Source organism: Epargyreus clarus, unplaced genomic scaffold (genome assembly GCF_041222505.1).
Source record: "Epargyreus clarus isolate Ecla_fem2 unplaced genomic scaffold, WU_Ecla_fem_2.2 ptg000012l, whole genome shotgun sequence".
Taxonomy (NCBI): domain Eukaryota; kingdom Metazoa; phylum Arthropoda; class Insecta; order Lepidoptera; family Hesperiidae; genus Epargyreus; species Epargyreus clarus.
In genome coordinates, this window is record NW_027332220.1 from 6,836,916 (window position 1) to 6,853,691 (window position 16,776).

The 16,776-nt window shown below is 32.8% G+C and overlaps 1 protein-coding gene across 1 annotated transcript; it reads left to right on the plus strand.

Annotated features, from left to right (window-relative positions):
• Positions 1–72: 72 nt before the first annotated feature.
• Positions 73–16,493, plus strand: Septin1 (Septin 1). Its single transcript, XM_073078299.1, has 11 exons — positions 73–336; positions 2,939–3,131; positions 4,126–4,256; positions 6,047–6,174; positions 6,522–6,639; positions 7,053–7,139; positions 8,191–8,351; positions 9,137–9,238; positions 9,640–9,736; positions 10,089–10,196; positions 10,499–16,493. Exons 1-10 carry the CDS (start codon positions 313–315, stop codon positions 10,176–10,178), a joined length of 1,131 nt encoding a protein of 376 aa, XP_072934400.1. The 5' UTR covers positions 73–312; the 3' UTR covers positions 10,179–10,196; positions 10,499–16,493.
• The last annotated feature ends 283 nt before the right edge of the window (positions 16,494–16,776 follow it).

Sequence of the window (16,776 nt, forward strand, 5' to 3'; positions counted from 1 at the left end):
CTGTACCAAAAACTGTAACTGACATTAAAATATGAACTGACAATTGATATAGCTGACCAAAGATTATAGATAGAAAGCATAAATAAAATAAATGATTTAACCACTTTGTAGTTGTGCTGTGATGATGACGATAGGATTGTAATTTGTAAGTTTAAATTAGTTAGAGAGAGTAGAATTTTGTTAGCCGGCAGCCCGGCACATTACTAAGAGAGTTGAATATTACCAAGCATACTGTAAAACTTTATCTTCATACTTTTGACAAAAACCGTGAATAGAACCGCAACCTGTAAGGAAGTTTGGCTTTGGACAAGAATGTCTAACGAAACGAATAAAAACGTAAGTTTTCTGTAATTACTATCCCTGTTTATTACATTTTAGTGTACACTTTATCTCTTCCTAAACTGTAAACATTGGAATAGCTATAATTAGCGATAAAAATCGTGGAAAGTTTAGTGACTCACTGGGTCATTTGCTTACATACTTACATAGCATACATACTGTGGATCATTGTTACGCATGCCAATGGTGAAATGGATCTCGATACAGTTAACAGCGGATGTGTGTCAATGTGTATGCGTGCTGGAATAAATGAATGTACGCGATTGTGTCTCGTCTATCATTCCAATACGTTTACGTCTCTATAGTAACAGTTCAACGTACTCAAAAGTTTGTTAGACCTTTGTTTATCTGTTCTATAATGAGCTCTGGTTGCTAACGCTTACAAATACATTGATCTACATTAAGTACATACAACTAAAATGTACAGGATGTTTTAATAGGATGTAATATAAAGAAATTATGAGTTTAACATACAAAAGTTTCAAGCTGTTTAATTCAAAATTTTATCTCACTGCTTTAGTAAGTGCAAAAAAACCTGCAATTTAATGTAGTTATATTTAGCTTATTATTTAACCGGCATTAGAAAAGTACATTTGGCTTATGATACGTTAGTAGTTTTTGAATATGGCATATCTAGGGGTCCCTAGCCCGAATCCCATGCATGCAACTCTGGCAAGTTCTTAGATCTATAAAGTTCTGTATAGTCTACCAGTTTGCAACTAGCCAGCCTGGTTGCTTAATGTCTAAACCCTTCTATTCCATTCCATTCTAAAAAAAGATCTATGCCCAGTAGTTAGAGAATATGAGTTGATGGAGACTATTGTAAACTACCTACTGGTAGTATTTAACAAGGAAGGGACCCCTTATGAGCTTATTCTGGCATAGGCATTTAACAACTTCATTAATATGAATCAATATAAAGGCAATATAAAAGGTATAGCTTGAAAATATGTGATTATAAAAAAAAATTCAGGCTATGCAGATAATATTGTACCTATTCCTGTGGGGGGCATGATAACTATTACTCTACATTTCTTGAGTGTATCACAATAAAATAAACATTTAGAGGATGATGATATATTTTAATAAATATTTTATAAATTAATTCAATTTTCTTTCTTAAGGATTAATGTGATATACAGGGTGAATTTTTAAAACGGGCCTTCAGGGCCAAATCCGAAACTATAAGGATTAGCGAAAAATGCTGAAAGGAGTTACGAGGCCGATTTTGATAAAAACTAAAACTGCATCATTACTTTTTTAAAATAACTTTTTCCCTAGCCGGGAATCGAACGAGTTCATTTTGAAAAAAAATGCACCCTCTATATTATTCCACTATCTGATAGTGTTGCTTATAAGGATCAAAATCTGGAAAGTAATGATAAATGACAAACTAAAGGAAAAGCCTCAATTTTAAGAAAATACATATTTTTTCATATTAATTTGGCAGTTAAGTTCCCGCCATTCATCAATTTAAACATTTTGTGTATTAACATTTTTTTTGGCTCAATGTTTCTAATCATTCGAAATGGACGTTTTGTTTCCCAATAATTTATATTTTTACGTCCGACTTAGCTAAGGTTATTTTTAGGACCATTAAAATAGATTTACTTGCTATGGGCGGAGTTTCGTTTAATACAGATGTAAAATTGACAATTAGCGAGAATGTCTTTTTCGAGTCAAATCCGAGTGATAACTAAACAAAGAGATATAGAAAATTATATTTACTGTAGAAACGTAGTTATAAACAACAAACAATAACAATTTACTATTTAATCACTTATCTATTTTCATTAAAAAATAAATCCTAAAAACGGCAGTAACTTATTTGCCAAACTATTACTTTCTCATACTAAGCCGTATGTCATAGTCATAACATCGAATAATTAGTTGATTAACCAATAAATTCTTCAATGGTATGACTTATGTCTGTTTCTAAAGAATTATACATAAATTATTTGTTATGTATAATCCTTAAGGATTAGTATGCCAATGTATGGAAAAATACGTATTTTCTTCAAAATTTTCCTTTTCCTTTAATTTGTCACATAACATTACTTCCCAGAATTTGATCCTTATAAGCGACACTATCAGATAGTGGAATAATATAGAGGTGTAATTTTTTTCAAAATGAACTCGTTCGATTCCCGGCTAAGGAAAAAAATATTTTAAAAAACTAATGATGCAGTTTTAGTTTTTATCAAAATCGGCCTCGTAACTCCTTTCAGCATTTTTCGCTAATCCTTATAGTTTCGGATTTGGCCCTGAAGGCCCGTTTTAAAAATTCACCCTGTATATTAGCATATGCCAGAAAATTGCTCATTAGCACTTTTTTTCTATGAACCAGTTTATCACTATCTCAATCTGTGAACTTATTTTATAACTGTAGGAAAATATAATTCTATTATTATTCTCTCTTCTGAGTTTATTAATAACAAACAAATCTTTCCTGAGGACTATGTTGCAATGGCTAAGGAAAATATGTCTCCAATATAGCTATAAGTTTTATTTAAATGTCATTTAAAACACCAGTTTTACTAAATATATTTGTGATAATCATATAATAAATTATTTATTTATATTATGCATCTTGTTACAGTTTTCCAACTTGGAGACTCCAGGTTATGTGGGTTTCGCAAATTTGCCGAATCAAGTGCACCGGAAATCTGTGAAGAAAGGTTTCGAGTTCACGTTGATGGTGGTAGGGGAGAGTGGCCTTGGGAAGTCCACGCTCGTCAACTCCCTGTTCCTGACTGACCTATACCCTGAACGGGTCATACCTGATGCTACTGGTAACCATGATATGATATTTTTATCATGCTTTTATTAGTTGTATCTTTGTATGTACGTAACGGATTTTTTGAGCTCGATTTTTACTCACATTGAAGGGTCCGATTAATTTAAAAATTTGAACAATTATCAAAAATCGATGACAATACCTGATTTTAATAATTTTATCTCATTCTCCTCGTCAGGAATCAGGATTAACAATTTTAGCGTGGCTTTTAGTTTTTAAACTATAATTATTTTTTCTTTTTTTAACTGACTTTCAAAAGGAAGAGCTTCTATGTTCAACTGTATTTTATTTATTGTTGTATTTAATTATGGTATATTTGTGTATAGTGCAAAATATGATATTTATAAGGAAAAGTAATCAATTTATTTGGTCTCATTTATTGTTTATATATCCTTTTTCCTCGTATAATTTATTGTTAATATGTATCAATACTCATAAATAATTTTAATTTGAGAATTGTAATTTGTATATAGAACCCCAAATATGGTTTGGGTATATTTCATCTATATATACAACAAAGCCTAATATAGGCCCAGCCGGTATTTATTTATTTTGATTTTATCATCACAAAACATCAATTTTGTTTAATTAGATTGAATATAATATGTAAACAGTTCAGGTCTATGTATGATATATATAATGATGCCTTATATTTACTTACTATTGTCACAGCTACTGTAATTACTGTGATTAAAATACACATTTTTTACATACTTGTAGATAACTGTATTAGAATGAGTCAGTCACGATTCATAAATTTAACACATGGTTAATATTATAAAGTTTAAAAGATAAAAAGATCACATTGTATAAGATCCATTTGTTATATCTATGACTAAGACACACAGGAAATGCTATTATAACAGATGTGAATTTATCAACTACAGGATATTTGATATAATGTATTGGCAATAATATAGTAGTCTTATAATAATACTTCATACAAGTAAAATTTATAGTATGTACCATCATAAGTTTTTCTTTGACAGAAAAGACAAATCAAACAGTGAAACTTGATGCATCAACTGTTGAAATTGAGGAGAGGGGTGTGAAGCTGCGTTTGACGGTTGTGGACACCCCTGGATATGGGGATGCTATTGATAACACTGACTGCTTTAAGGTAAGCACCATTTATTTATATTCCAAAATTGGATTATGTGTTTAAAATGATTTTAGTCTCGAATCTTAACTAATATTATAAATGTTAGTCACATCTTAACTATAACTATAACTGATTATCGTGTACATACATACACACATTGTCAATGGTTCAAAAAAGGATGTACAGTATGTTTTATCCAGAAATAGGTCCCACTCCCGAGGGTTAGATAAAAACGTCTGACTGGGCCTAAAAGTTACTAAGCCATTATATTTCTAAGGCCAAAATTACCGTATGTCACTATAAAATCCTGTACCATAAATACAAAATTCCATCTATACATCTATACATAAAACCAAAAATTTTATTTTATTATTTATTAAATTAAATTTTGTATTAGAAGTTGTGAACCCCGAAATTTTAAAACACATCAATATTATTTATTTGCATTCATTTACTTCATATTCCCACTTATTCAATAACATTTGCTTACACTATAGACAAAGTAAATGTTTGCCCAATACTAATTAGGTTGTAATTAATCCCTAATCACAGTAGAAATACTTATCTATTGTAAACAAGGACTTTGGTAGTTACAAATTATTCATGTTCAATAAACTCATATATGGTAGGGGAGCTCATGATGCTATATGTGTAGTAACTCGAGCGTCATTGGGACCTATACGATTGTGTAGATTAGACGTTAGAATGAACTGAATGTTATATGATATTTTTCGATTTAGCGGGGTGTTTTCTTATTCTGATGATTTGAAAAAAAAATAGTATGAGAACCTTCTCATACATATGACAATAATGTATTTTCCTAAGAAATAGCCTTTTCCTTTAGTCATTATTTCCCAGGGATTCATGCTAATAAGTGACACTATCAGATAGCATAATAATACAGGATGTTTTTTTTTCAAAATGACTATTTTTTTTACTACTTCGACTTGTGGTAATCGGCAGATTATGATGTTTCCCGTTTTCTACCCCATATCTCAGTCTGACGCGCTCGAGATACTTCCGAAATCTCCTCTTGGGCACCCCAAGTAATACCTGCAACAATCAGTGATTTGCATTGAACTATTTATTTCATGCTAAACAAATATTAATTATGCATTAACAACTTTAATCAATACTCTCATGTGTTTGTACATTTTTATTTATATTTATTGTTCAATTTATAAACATCCTACATGACTGCATGACTGACCCAAGTGTAATTGTGAATGTTATTATCATACAGCTAAAAATATCCTACCACAGTTAAGCTCTTCCATGCTGAGGACACTTAATTGGTTTGTTATCTTCTAGTCTCGAAATTATAAATGGTACATATGGTCGGGCAATCGTGTTAACCAATTCAGGGTTTAATTCTAGCAGGCATTTCTGATTTATTACCTATATTGTAATAATTACAGCTATATTATCACTACCATAATGAAACTTACTATTGGAGAGAGGCATTATAAAGAAACTTATTGGCACTGCACAATATAATTGATTGTGTTCAAAGTTTAGACTAAAAATTGCAGCTTTATTTGCAAATAATGTTATATTTATACTAGCTGACCCGGAAAATGTTGTGCTGCCATATAAAAAAAAAATGTTAATGGTGAACAACTCTTATCACTTAGGGGTATGAAAATAGATAGTAGCCGATTCTCAGACCTACTGAATATGCATATAAAATTTGGTGAAAATCGGTAAAGCCGTTTAGGAGGAGTACGGTAACTAACATTGTGACACGAAAATTTTATATATAAGATAGTGCTCTAAAGGGTTGATACTAATGATTAGTTTATTTTCAGTCTATAATACAATACATAGACGAGCAATTCGAGCGATTTCTGCGCGACGAGAGCGGCCTCAACCGACGTAACATCGTCGACAACCGGATCCACTGCTGTTTCTACTTCATATCGCCGTTCGGACATGGGTATGTAACTACATGGTTTTTAAGGTTCTGCACCCAAAAGGTTAAAAACCAAACCCTGCTACTAAGCTGTTACTCTTCTGTCTGTCTGTCTGTCACGGGGTTCTATTTCTTGAATCCTTAATAGACAGTTCAAATTTTCCCAATGTATTATTACTTTTATGGCTGCTATGATTACAAATACTGAACATAAAAAATAAATGAAAATTTGGTGGTACGGAACCCTCCGTGAGCGGGTTCGACTTGTACTTTGCCAGTTTCTTTTATTATTTGTGAATAGGAAAAGAGTTGTTGCATTTAAAACTAACCTAATCAGTATGTAACTTTTTGTGATAATTTCTTCATTTCAGATTGAAGCCTCTGGATATAGAGTTCATGAAGCAATTACACAATAAAGTTAACATCGTGCCTGTCATCGCTAAGGCTGATTGTTTGACGAAGAAAGAAGTGCAGAGGCTTAAAACTAGGGTGAGGTGTAGCACAATATTATCTAAGTATATAATATTATTATAATCACTATGTTAATAAAATCGTAATTTTTCTGCCTAGGGGTAGACCATAAGTTACGTCACATGTTCGGGGAGAGGGACGGAGTCGATAAAGTGTGATAAGGGGTGGAGAGGAATCACAAATTTCGTGATGTAATTTCAAAATTACATTCAATATGTAAAATATCTACAATTTTATTATATGTATAGATAATTTAAATGGTAATCATTTGGGAACTGCTGTTAGATTTTTTAATTTCAAAATGTAAAATTGCAAAATATGTGACGTCACAGTACGAGGGAGTCGCGTGAAATGTGACCAACTGTGACAAGGACGGGGATGAAACAAATGTAATGAAACTAAGGTACTATTTTTTGTTAAATGATTTTCAGGTAATGGAGGAGATTGAAAGGGAAGGAATAAAGATATATCCTTTGCCCGACTGCGACAGCGATGAAGACGAGGACTATAAAGAACAGGTAATGAATTCTTCCTGAACAATATTTATTATTTTTCTTCAAAATTAGTCTTTTCATTTAATTTTTCGTAAATCAATACTTCCAAGAATTTAATCCTTGTAAGCTACACTATCCCATAGTGGAACAAGGTAGGGTTCTTATTTTCAGAATTAATTCGTTTAATTCCCGGCTAGGGAAAATCTACAAGGAAATCTACAATTTTCTATTGCGACGCGACTCGTTTCTATATAATAATAACAATAATGTGGTCCTTTAAAAAACAAGTACGCGCGCATTATCTGTCTGACTCCACTAACTAAGCTGTGTTCAATTTTTATAGTAGGTATATGATTTTATATGTACTGTATGCGTATTTTATATGTGTATATATTATGATATTGCTATATTGATTAATATATTAAGATTACATAATATGTGTCAATTTGTTTATGTATATATTTAGTTATATATATGTATTATATTTGTATATATTTCTCGTATATACATAATCATTTGTCTTTGTGTTTTGCATTTGTTTTCTCATTGTTTTTTTAATGTAACATCCACCACAACATTTCTTCATTAACAAGGATTAGCTGGTGGAGAATGCCACTAGGCATTAAGTTCACCCTTTGTAACCACTAGGTGTACAATAAAGTTTAAATAAAATAAATAAAATAAAATAATAAATAATACATGTATGAAAGTATAGGTTTATATAAATACTTACATAATCATAATTACCATTCACTATGGTATTAGCCTTAATAAACATTTCATTCACGCTACGCATACCTACGAATCACTTGCACACTTGACAATTTACTTTTTTACACTCACCCTCTAACTAACAATATCATAATATGTTAATTGGTTTACGAATTTTTATTATTTAATAATTGTAAGTTTCTCAGTAAGCGATTTTTGTAAAATCTTTTGAGAAAATAAATGTCAACTGTTAACCGTTATATTCGGAGCGGACTAGCAGTGTGGCGCGGTCCCTACAAGGTTAATTCATAAGTTTATTGACGATGACGTCCAAGCAAGGTTGTTATATAGCGTCGTGTTGCAGGTGCGTCAGCTGAAGGCGGCGGTGCCGTTCGCGGTGTGCGGCGCGGGGCAGCAGCTGGAGGTGCGCGGGCGGCGCGTGCGCGGCCGCCTCTACCCCTGGGGCGTCGTCGAGGTCGAGAACCCCGACCACTGCGACTTCATCAAGCTGAGGACTATGCTCATGTTAGTATACTCGCGTATCTCTCAAGGAAACTATTGTTTTTAACACGCTCTTATTAGCTTGACCTGTATGTATGTAACGGAATCTTTGAACTATATTTTTACCCTCTTTGAACAGTCCGATTAATTTAAAATTTTGAATACTTATTAAGAACCGATGACGATGATAATTTTGTTCAATTCTCCTCATCAGGATCGTCAGGATTAACGATTTTCCTTGTACTATATATAGAGTAGCACACGAAAATGCAGACATGTAATCAACCCCAGATAGGATTAGATATTCTTACCCGAGGTCGGTCACAGGTGCGCCGCTAACCCTGAGGATTAAGCTGGAACGTATCGGACAAGTATGTGTCCCTTACCACACCCTTCAAACAAGAACACAGCAGCGTTTAACACAACTGTATATAAGTATAGTTTGAACGGTGATATTCCTCCACATTTGAAGGTGGTAGAACCGTCTGTGGTTCGACTAACTGGCACCAATGCCAATGGGGCGTCAGAGATTCAAACCCCAAGCTTGTACCTCTGATTTTCCAAATTAATAGAAATAATTATCACTTGTTATAATAAAGAAAATTGTGGTAAGATGGTCTACTCGCTTGGAAGTTCTTTAAAAAAATCTCAAAGATTTATGAAGTCAATTCGCACTTGGCCAGCGCGGTGGACTAAGGCCTACTTCTAAAAAACCCGCCTAAATATATAACAGACCTAACAGGTCTCCTCGCGCCCCCATACTCATTATTCATTACTGTTACTTATGACAAAACTTTTTGTTTTTTTAGCACGCATATGCAGGACCTGCAGGAGGTCACTCAAGAGGTGCACTATGAGAACTACAGATCGGAGAGACTCGCAAGGAATGGTCAAGTGCCGAAACGACACACGTAAGTGTTTAAGATTTTTTACATACATATAAATATTTTTATTGCTTTTACTACATAGAAATAGTAAACTAGCATGTAGTCCATCTGACTGTATGTAGTAGACATTGCCGGCATAAAGATGCATTGTTAGATATTAGGATTATAAATGTTCTTATACGAGTCCTTAAATATTATTAATACTTTATTATCCTACGGCTAGGCAGAAGTATTGCCAAAGTCCGCGATGATTGCGAAGATCACTCAACTTTACATAGAAGTTATTAAGCAGAAATAAGTATAGCGTTTGAAGCACTACATTCAAACGACATATCTTCTACCATACTACACAATAGGAATATCAAGAAGTTTTTTTTTTATTGTTACTTTACGTGAATGTTACATGTTATTATTTTGTCACATAGATCAACGGAAAGCGGTCTCAGCGAGGCGGACACTAATGGCTTCGCGAATGGTTCCAACGAGGACTCCACTGAACGTGAGCGAGCATTGCGAGAAAAGGTACTAGTTTGATACATAAATTACTGTGTGGCGACTATCAGCAACTCGTCAAGAAATAACTGTAAACACATGAATGACGGTAGATTGAAATGACAAAAAATATCTAAATGATGAAATTAGATTTATTTTCTCGGTTTGGGTGTTTGTGTATTCGTCTTTGTATGTATTTATAGGACTTTTACAACACAGGGAACCCTCGTGTCGGTCTGCGAGTGTAGAAAGGGTCTTTTTTCATTTCTGCTTCCAACTTCTGTTATAATGAGCTACAGAGGGACTTGCAACCTTCTAACCGTCGAAAACATTCACCAGGAGACGGATTCTAACCGATGAAATTGTTCGCATTTGTCCCCAGGAGGCGGAGCTGCGTCGCATGCAGGAGATGCTGGAGCAGATGCAGCGCCAGATGCAGCTGCAGGCCGCCGCCAACACCACCACCGCATAGTGCACGACTCGCCAGCAGGTATAGTCCGCGCCAAACTGATAGTCCGCTCTGAATACATAGATCAGTAAAGATTACTCGCTCCTAACAAGATAATGTAACCAGTTTTGACAATTGAAATTGTCACTCCATCTATTTTCGTGTTTGAAGCATGTCGGCATTGTTTCGCGTAAATTACACCATGACAGCCATTAAATGGCTGACACATTTGACAGCCGTTTAAGCCATTTAAGGGCTTCCTTCAATAACAAGGCGGTGAGATATCTATACTTATCTATGCAGTCAGAGTACAGAAATAGTTACATAAATTATTTTCGTTTCAGTTGGACAGTTTGCCGTCTGTCCAGCTGCCGGGCTGCGGCGTGCTGGGCTCCATCCTGCGCGCCATCCCCTACTGCGACGCCCAGCGCCTTTGAAAACCCACGGCTAAGATCTACAATGAGGGTACCGCATCTCAACATTGTGAGCACTTCACGTAATTGTAATGATACAAAAAATGTTGATGTTTAATGATACAAAAATTATGTCTCAATTGGGATGAAAATTAGTTCTATTACCATTCGGTTTGGGATCATTCTTAAACCATATATATGTCTAGTTGAAATTCAAACTCACCCCCGTGAAATTCTTAATGCCTACAGCACATAAGAACACCAGTGTACTGTGTTATACATTCAGTGTAATATAGAGCTCTAGCGGACTAAGGGGAAGCGGTGGTAGGGGCGGTCCGCCTCGGGCTCTCAAAGAAACGGTCGTCAGAATCAAACAATCTGTAAAATATGAGCAAAAAACAAAGAAAAACGTCGCCGGAATCATACGTATTTGTCTATGACACATTTGTAAAATCAAATCAACTTTTGACAATGAGGGCCTCCGTTCAACTTTCCGCCCCCAGTCCCTTTCCGCCCTTAGTCCGCCACTGCTATAGAGTCGTTATACGAAACGCACGACTGTTTCCCCAGTCGTTGGTTAATAGTCTTCCGCACGTTTGACTCTCAGCGATAAAAGTAATCGAGCTTCGTGTAAGGTTGTAAACAAACGGAACCCCGTGTAAACGAGATGTGCTTTTTGTAAACGTATAGGTTGTAAACGAAATGATTTATATCTTTAAAATATTTCAGGATCGCAAATCACAGAATTTTGCTAATCGTATAAAGCTTATTACAGATATTATGTTAAATAAATATTATTATATTCATTAACTGATTTATGTCTTAAGTTTAAAAAATATTATATCCACCAGATAATTATAGGAACTTTTCTTCTTAATGTTTGAGAGATATATCGCTAAGAGTCTACTCTATTCGCCGTATAAAAATAACTGCTATAACAGTTTCCATATAACAGTTAATATCATAAATAAAAAAAACGTGCTACACTTTTGTACTTTAAATATTAGAAATAGCGATAACGGTAGGTGTCGATGTAGATGTCTAAATTAATATTAATGTTTATAAAACTAGTTTAGTGGAAACTAAACGAATAGGACGAAAAATGTTGAAGAAATAATTAGAAAAGAATAGCTCTCCGACAACCTACAATGTGTCGAAATATGATAGTTTTTTAAAATATTATAACATGATAAAAAATAGAAATCTTTACTTTATTATATATTTGGTAAGTGATATGACTTTAATAGAAATGGGCAGGTGCTCGTTGAGATCTAATCATTTACAATAAACGGCATTATTTATTGTCCGAGATGAAGTCTGACATGAGAAGAAGACCTGCAAACCGCACAAACAAATTTACATACAAAGTTTTCATGTACAAATAAATGTTATTATTTATAGTGTACTGTCTTACAATATTAAACAGGAAATTAAAAATTATGTCCATATTAAAAAGAAAGAAGTAGTGGTAGACATAGTATAATATGTTGTATTGTAGGATGTCGTATTTGTGATGTTTGTTCAATTTCAAAGATTTGAATAACTATTAAATAGATATTTCCTATTTACAGTCAATTTTTCATCATGTTAACACATTTTTAGTTCATAAATTTAACAAATCATATTTTGACATTTTGTAGGTGAATTAGCTTGTATGTGAAGTATCGATAATATTGTTGGTATTAAATAAATTCCTACTCCAATTCATTAGATATAGTAACGCTAGATCGTGTAATGAGGATTACCAATCTCAGTAAACTAATTACATAATTGAATCTGGATTGATTATGTATGACTTTAGATATCACAAAATATATAATAGCTATTGTAATGTGTTACGATAGACGATATATTAGACGATATAGTTCTCTATTAGTGTTAAGGTTATGCAATATAATATCTGCAATAATATGGATGATCATGTTTATTGTAATAATGTGGAGTTACTGTTAATTAAATTATGAGTAGTTTCTATACATCAAAAATCAATACATCTTGTGAAGCAGTTTTTGAATGTCATTACATCTACAACCACTTCACAAGGTGTTTAGTTATGGAGAAGAATCGGCGAAAGTCTAGTCTGTGAATGTCCAATTGGGCTCCCAATACGTTATGTTAACTTTTTTGATTCTATTCCGCTTCAAGAATACAAGCCTTTGAAGGTAGTATGGTATAGAGGTAGGTACGGATGGCGTAGACTTAATAGTAAGATTTTTGTCTATACTGATGCCTAAGAGTAAAGAGACATCACATATATGTATGTGTGATGCGATCAATAATTTAACCGTTACGCCTCCTTCTACCTTTTCTCAAACTATTGTGGAATCAATCTAAAGCCTGTTTTATTTAGTCCTAGCCACGCATTTGCAATTTGTTTTAAACAGCACTCCTCTCTAGGGATAACCATTGTGCATTGATAATTTTGTTTTATTTAATACAATATGACACATTCTCTCACATGGGTCATGTGTGTGTTTGCGCGAAATGAATCCATATAATATTGCAGTAAACATGAAAATATCCAACGTTATAGGTAAAGTATTCCTATCATTAATTTTTGTAGCAATAACAATTTATATTGCGCAAATAACTTACTGTATTAGGGTTCTTGTTGACGTCAATTTCTTCTGAATAAATATGTAATGAAGTCCATTGTATTATAAAATTGAATAATAATGTTATGTAAATGCGATTTTTATAATTAATGTACTGATATCCGATTTACTACGCTAAGGGAAGTCAAAACACTGTCTATGTTTTTTGGCCTGTTTAAAACTACTGTCCAGTTTTAACTGGTTTTACGCGCCACTCAAAGGTGAGACCGAATAATGAATGAAGGGAGGGGTAAGGTACTAGGCTGATATTATAATGAAATATCTAAAATACTCGAATATATTTATAAACTATGTTTTTATATCGTAATACGGTATATAATCAGGCTAAACTTCTGTTTATAAGTGTGGCAGGAATATCAGAATGTTGTTTTATGAAATTAAAGAGTTATAGAGAAGATTTTCGTCGTAGTGACTGTATCCGTTCGCGGTACTACAATGCACACACTCAATGTTAAAAATTCTCCAAGTAATATGCAGTAGTGGCGCCTCTATCGGTCAAAATTGGCATGCTCTCTTCCAGGATTATTCACATTGATATCATAAATGTGTGATATTGAAGACTTTTCGGTATGAAATCATCTAATTAGCATTAAATCCTAAGTGTAGTCGATCTGGACGAAAGCGTAAACGCAGGCAGTACGTCGCCGGCCTAATTTTATCAATCTGATGTGGTAATATGTATTAACTTGTGCCATCTTCAACACTATTACTTTCATGAATCGTCAAGAAGTCACGTTGTTGTGACATTGTAAGGATAAGTAACGTAAATATGATTATTATAATACTGATTATGTAATTGACTAAATATTGTGTACTTTTATATAAATATGTAAAATTTATTATAATTATATTTTAATGGCATTTAATTTTGTCAAGTCAAGTAATGTATGTACTATTGATTTAAGATTATTATTAATGTTTCAATAATGGTATTTTCATTGGTATTTCTTTGTTCGTTCGTTTATTTGTGTCTGTTTTCCAAGTATTAATGAACGTGGGTATGAGATTAACAAAAGAGTATCATGAGATGATGATGAGATGGTGATTGGAGCTGAACTATGGGATAAAGGATTAATGGAATGTATCCTCAAAGGTAGTAACGCGTCTGTTGTTATATTACTTACAACACAATATCTTGTTACAGTATTTATTATGTAAACCAATAACATTTATGCCTGATATCCGATCTAACAGGCTGAAATAAATTTTCAGCCTGTTAGAAGTTTGTTAATAACGTGCGTTAGTGCATCTGATGTCAATTGGACTATATGTGTGCTTGTTAATCCACGTTCATAAATAGTCACATCGAACTTATAATGTGTATTGTTTTTGTAGTCGTTGCCAGTATTGAAAATTATACATATCCAGCGTTCCACTCACTACTAAGTGGCGTTAATAGACCGTTTCAATTGGGACATGTACTAACTATGGGCTATAAAGATGCTTTTCCATTAAGATATGCGAGGTAGACAAGGAATGATTATGTGTCAAATCCACTAATAAATTCTCTTTATCTTCATTGAATTATGTTTCATTACATGAGAGTAAAGCAATTATCAAACAGCATAGCATAGCTCGCCAGTCGACGGTGGAAAGGCACCTTAATAGCAGGTTGAAATTACATCGACAAAGACAATTAATTGCGTGAATAATGTCGTAGTGAGAATAACGTCTATAATACTATCTATATTGTAGTCAGTGGAACGCAGCCATTAAGATGTCACGACGACGTGATAATTATGATTTTTGACGGACCATGCTTTGAGTGTTGTTATAATTGATATGTATAATTTTAAGATAATATAAACATAAATTGATACTCTATATTACCATTGAGTTAATACTCTTGTTAAAATGAATTAATAAAAGTAACGGAGTCTGTAATTTAAGAATGATGCGCACAGATACGGACATTTACTATATTTTATGTAAAAACACACAAACATAAATGTAGCTGGGTAAGATGCTGTTTTAATCATCTTAGTGCCTTCTCCTTTTTCGAAGACCGTTAAAGAGGTAAGAGGAATGAATAAAAGTGAAAATATTAGTGTTCACGTTAAAAGTTTATAAGTAAATTTCGTAACTTCCCCTGCTATTTACAGATACAGTCAGTATAAATTAAAATATATTGGTGTACGCGATTGTGCCAACCATTCAATAACTTCTATATCTATCATAATATGATAATATGTATCTGTGTAATTCAAACAACGCAAACTACATGACTGATTATTTTTCTTCCACAAGTATTTACGAAGTATTTGTACGTCATATTATTTTCTTAGATGTAAGAATTGTAACCATTATGTTTATTACAATATATTATGATTTTATTTCATTTGTGACATGTGTAAAGATGGAGTAATTAGAAGGCTGATAACTCGTGATTGGATATGGTATTGACTGCATTATTAAACAGATAAGAAACTTGTAAACTGTTAATTTTAGTACTTAAAGGCTCTTTAACATGAAGGTTATTCAGAATTTGCGTTTAAATGGGGCAATGTTTATATCTGAAAACATTTATTGTGTCAGGCACGGGCCGTGGTACACATGTATAGGAGAAAGGTTTTTGTCTACCACGACACGTGTCTGACACGCTCTTTGTCTGTAGATGCATAAAGTATCTTATCCGAAAACTCTTCATTGGGTAAATACGTTTTAAAACATATATTATTTTTAATTGTTTCTTTACTCGAAAAAAATTGATTGTATCCAATAACTTGTTTACCGAAAGTAGGTTTATTATTTATATAAATTGTATATGAACATGAATTATACTGTGTAGCTGATTGTTATTTCCTTGGAGGTAAAAAAATAATATAACGATAGTATTTTGACGTATTCTCTGATACGAAATACTAATATTTTTCATATGATACGCAACTTGATGGAAGCATCATCTAAAATTCCTATTTAAATGTTCGAAATATTGAGTTCTCTATATTGCAAGCTTTTATTTTTTTCAATATTGCGTATTCTGATTCTGAATGACTTTCATTATGTTAAAGAGTTTCAAATATATTCCCACATTGGTGCATTTATTATTATAGAGATTTATCGAACCTTATTCTAAAATAATTTAATCGAATGAATTCTAAAACCTATCAAACTTTGGTTAGTATATCATATTGGTAAATTGAGATTTTGTATTGGTGCCAAAGTTATGAATAACATTTTTGGTTTTAAATTAATATGTCAACGAAATATATTATGATTATTTTTATGTTTGTAATTACCAAATAATTAACACGTATTGGAATACTTATGTAATCATATTTTTTATAATAAAATATAAAATTATAAAATCATTTTCGGTGTTTTAATTACAAATATTACTGAAGCATTTAATGAGCTTGCAGTTTTTGTTGACTGGTGTACAAGTGCTACATCAGTCTCTCTTAAGATACCCATTAAAGTAAGAGTATCCGGCTATATAATTAAAATTAAAATTAGAATATAATACAGATTTCCTTTAAATATTTCGGCATGGAATTTGATGGAATTAGATTTTTTTCTGTTTATAGCCCTATTACCCGATTTACTTGAGTTGTTAGCATCCCAATTAAAAAGTATAGTAACTAATCCTTAAGT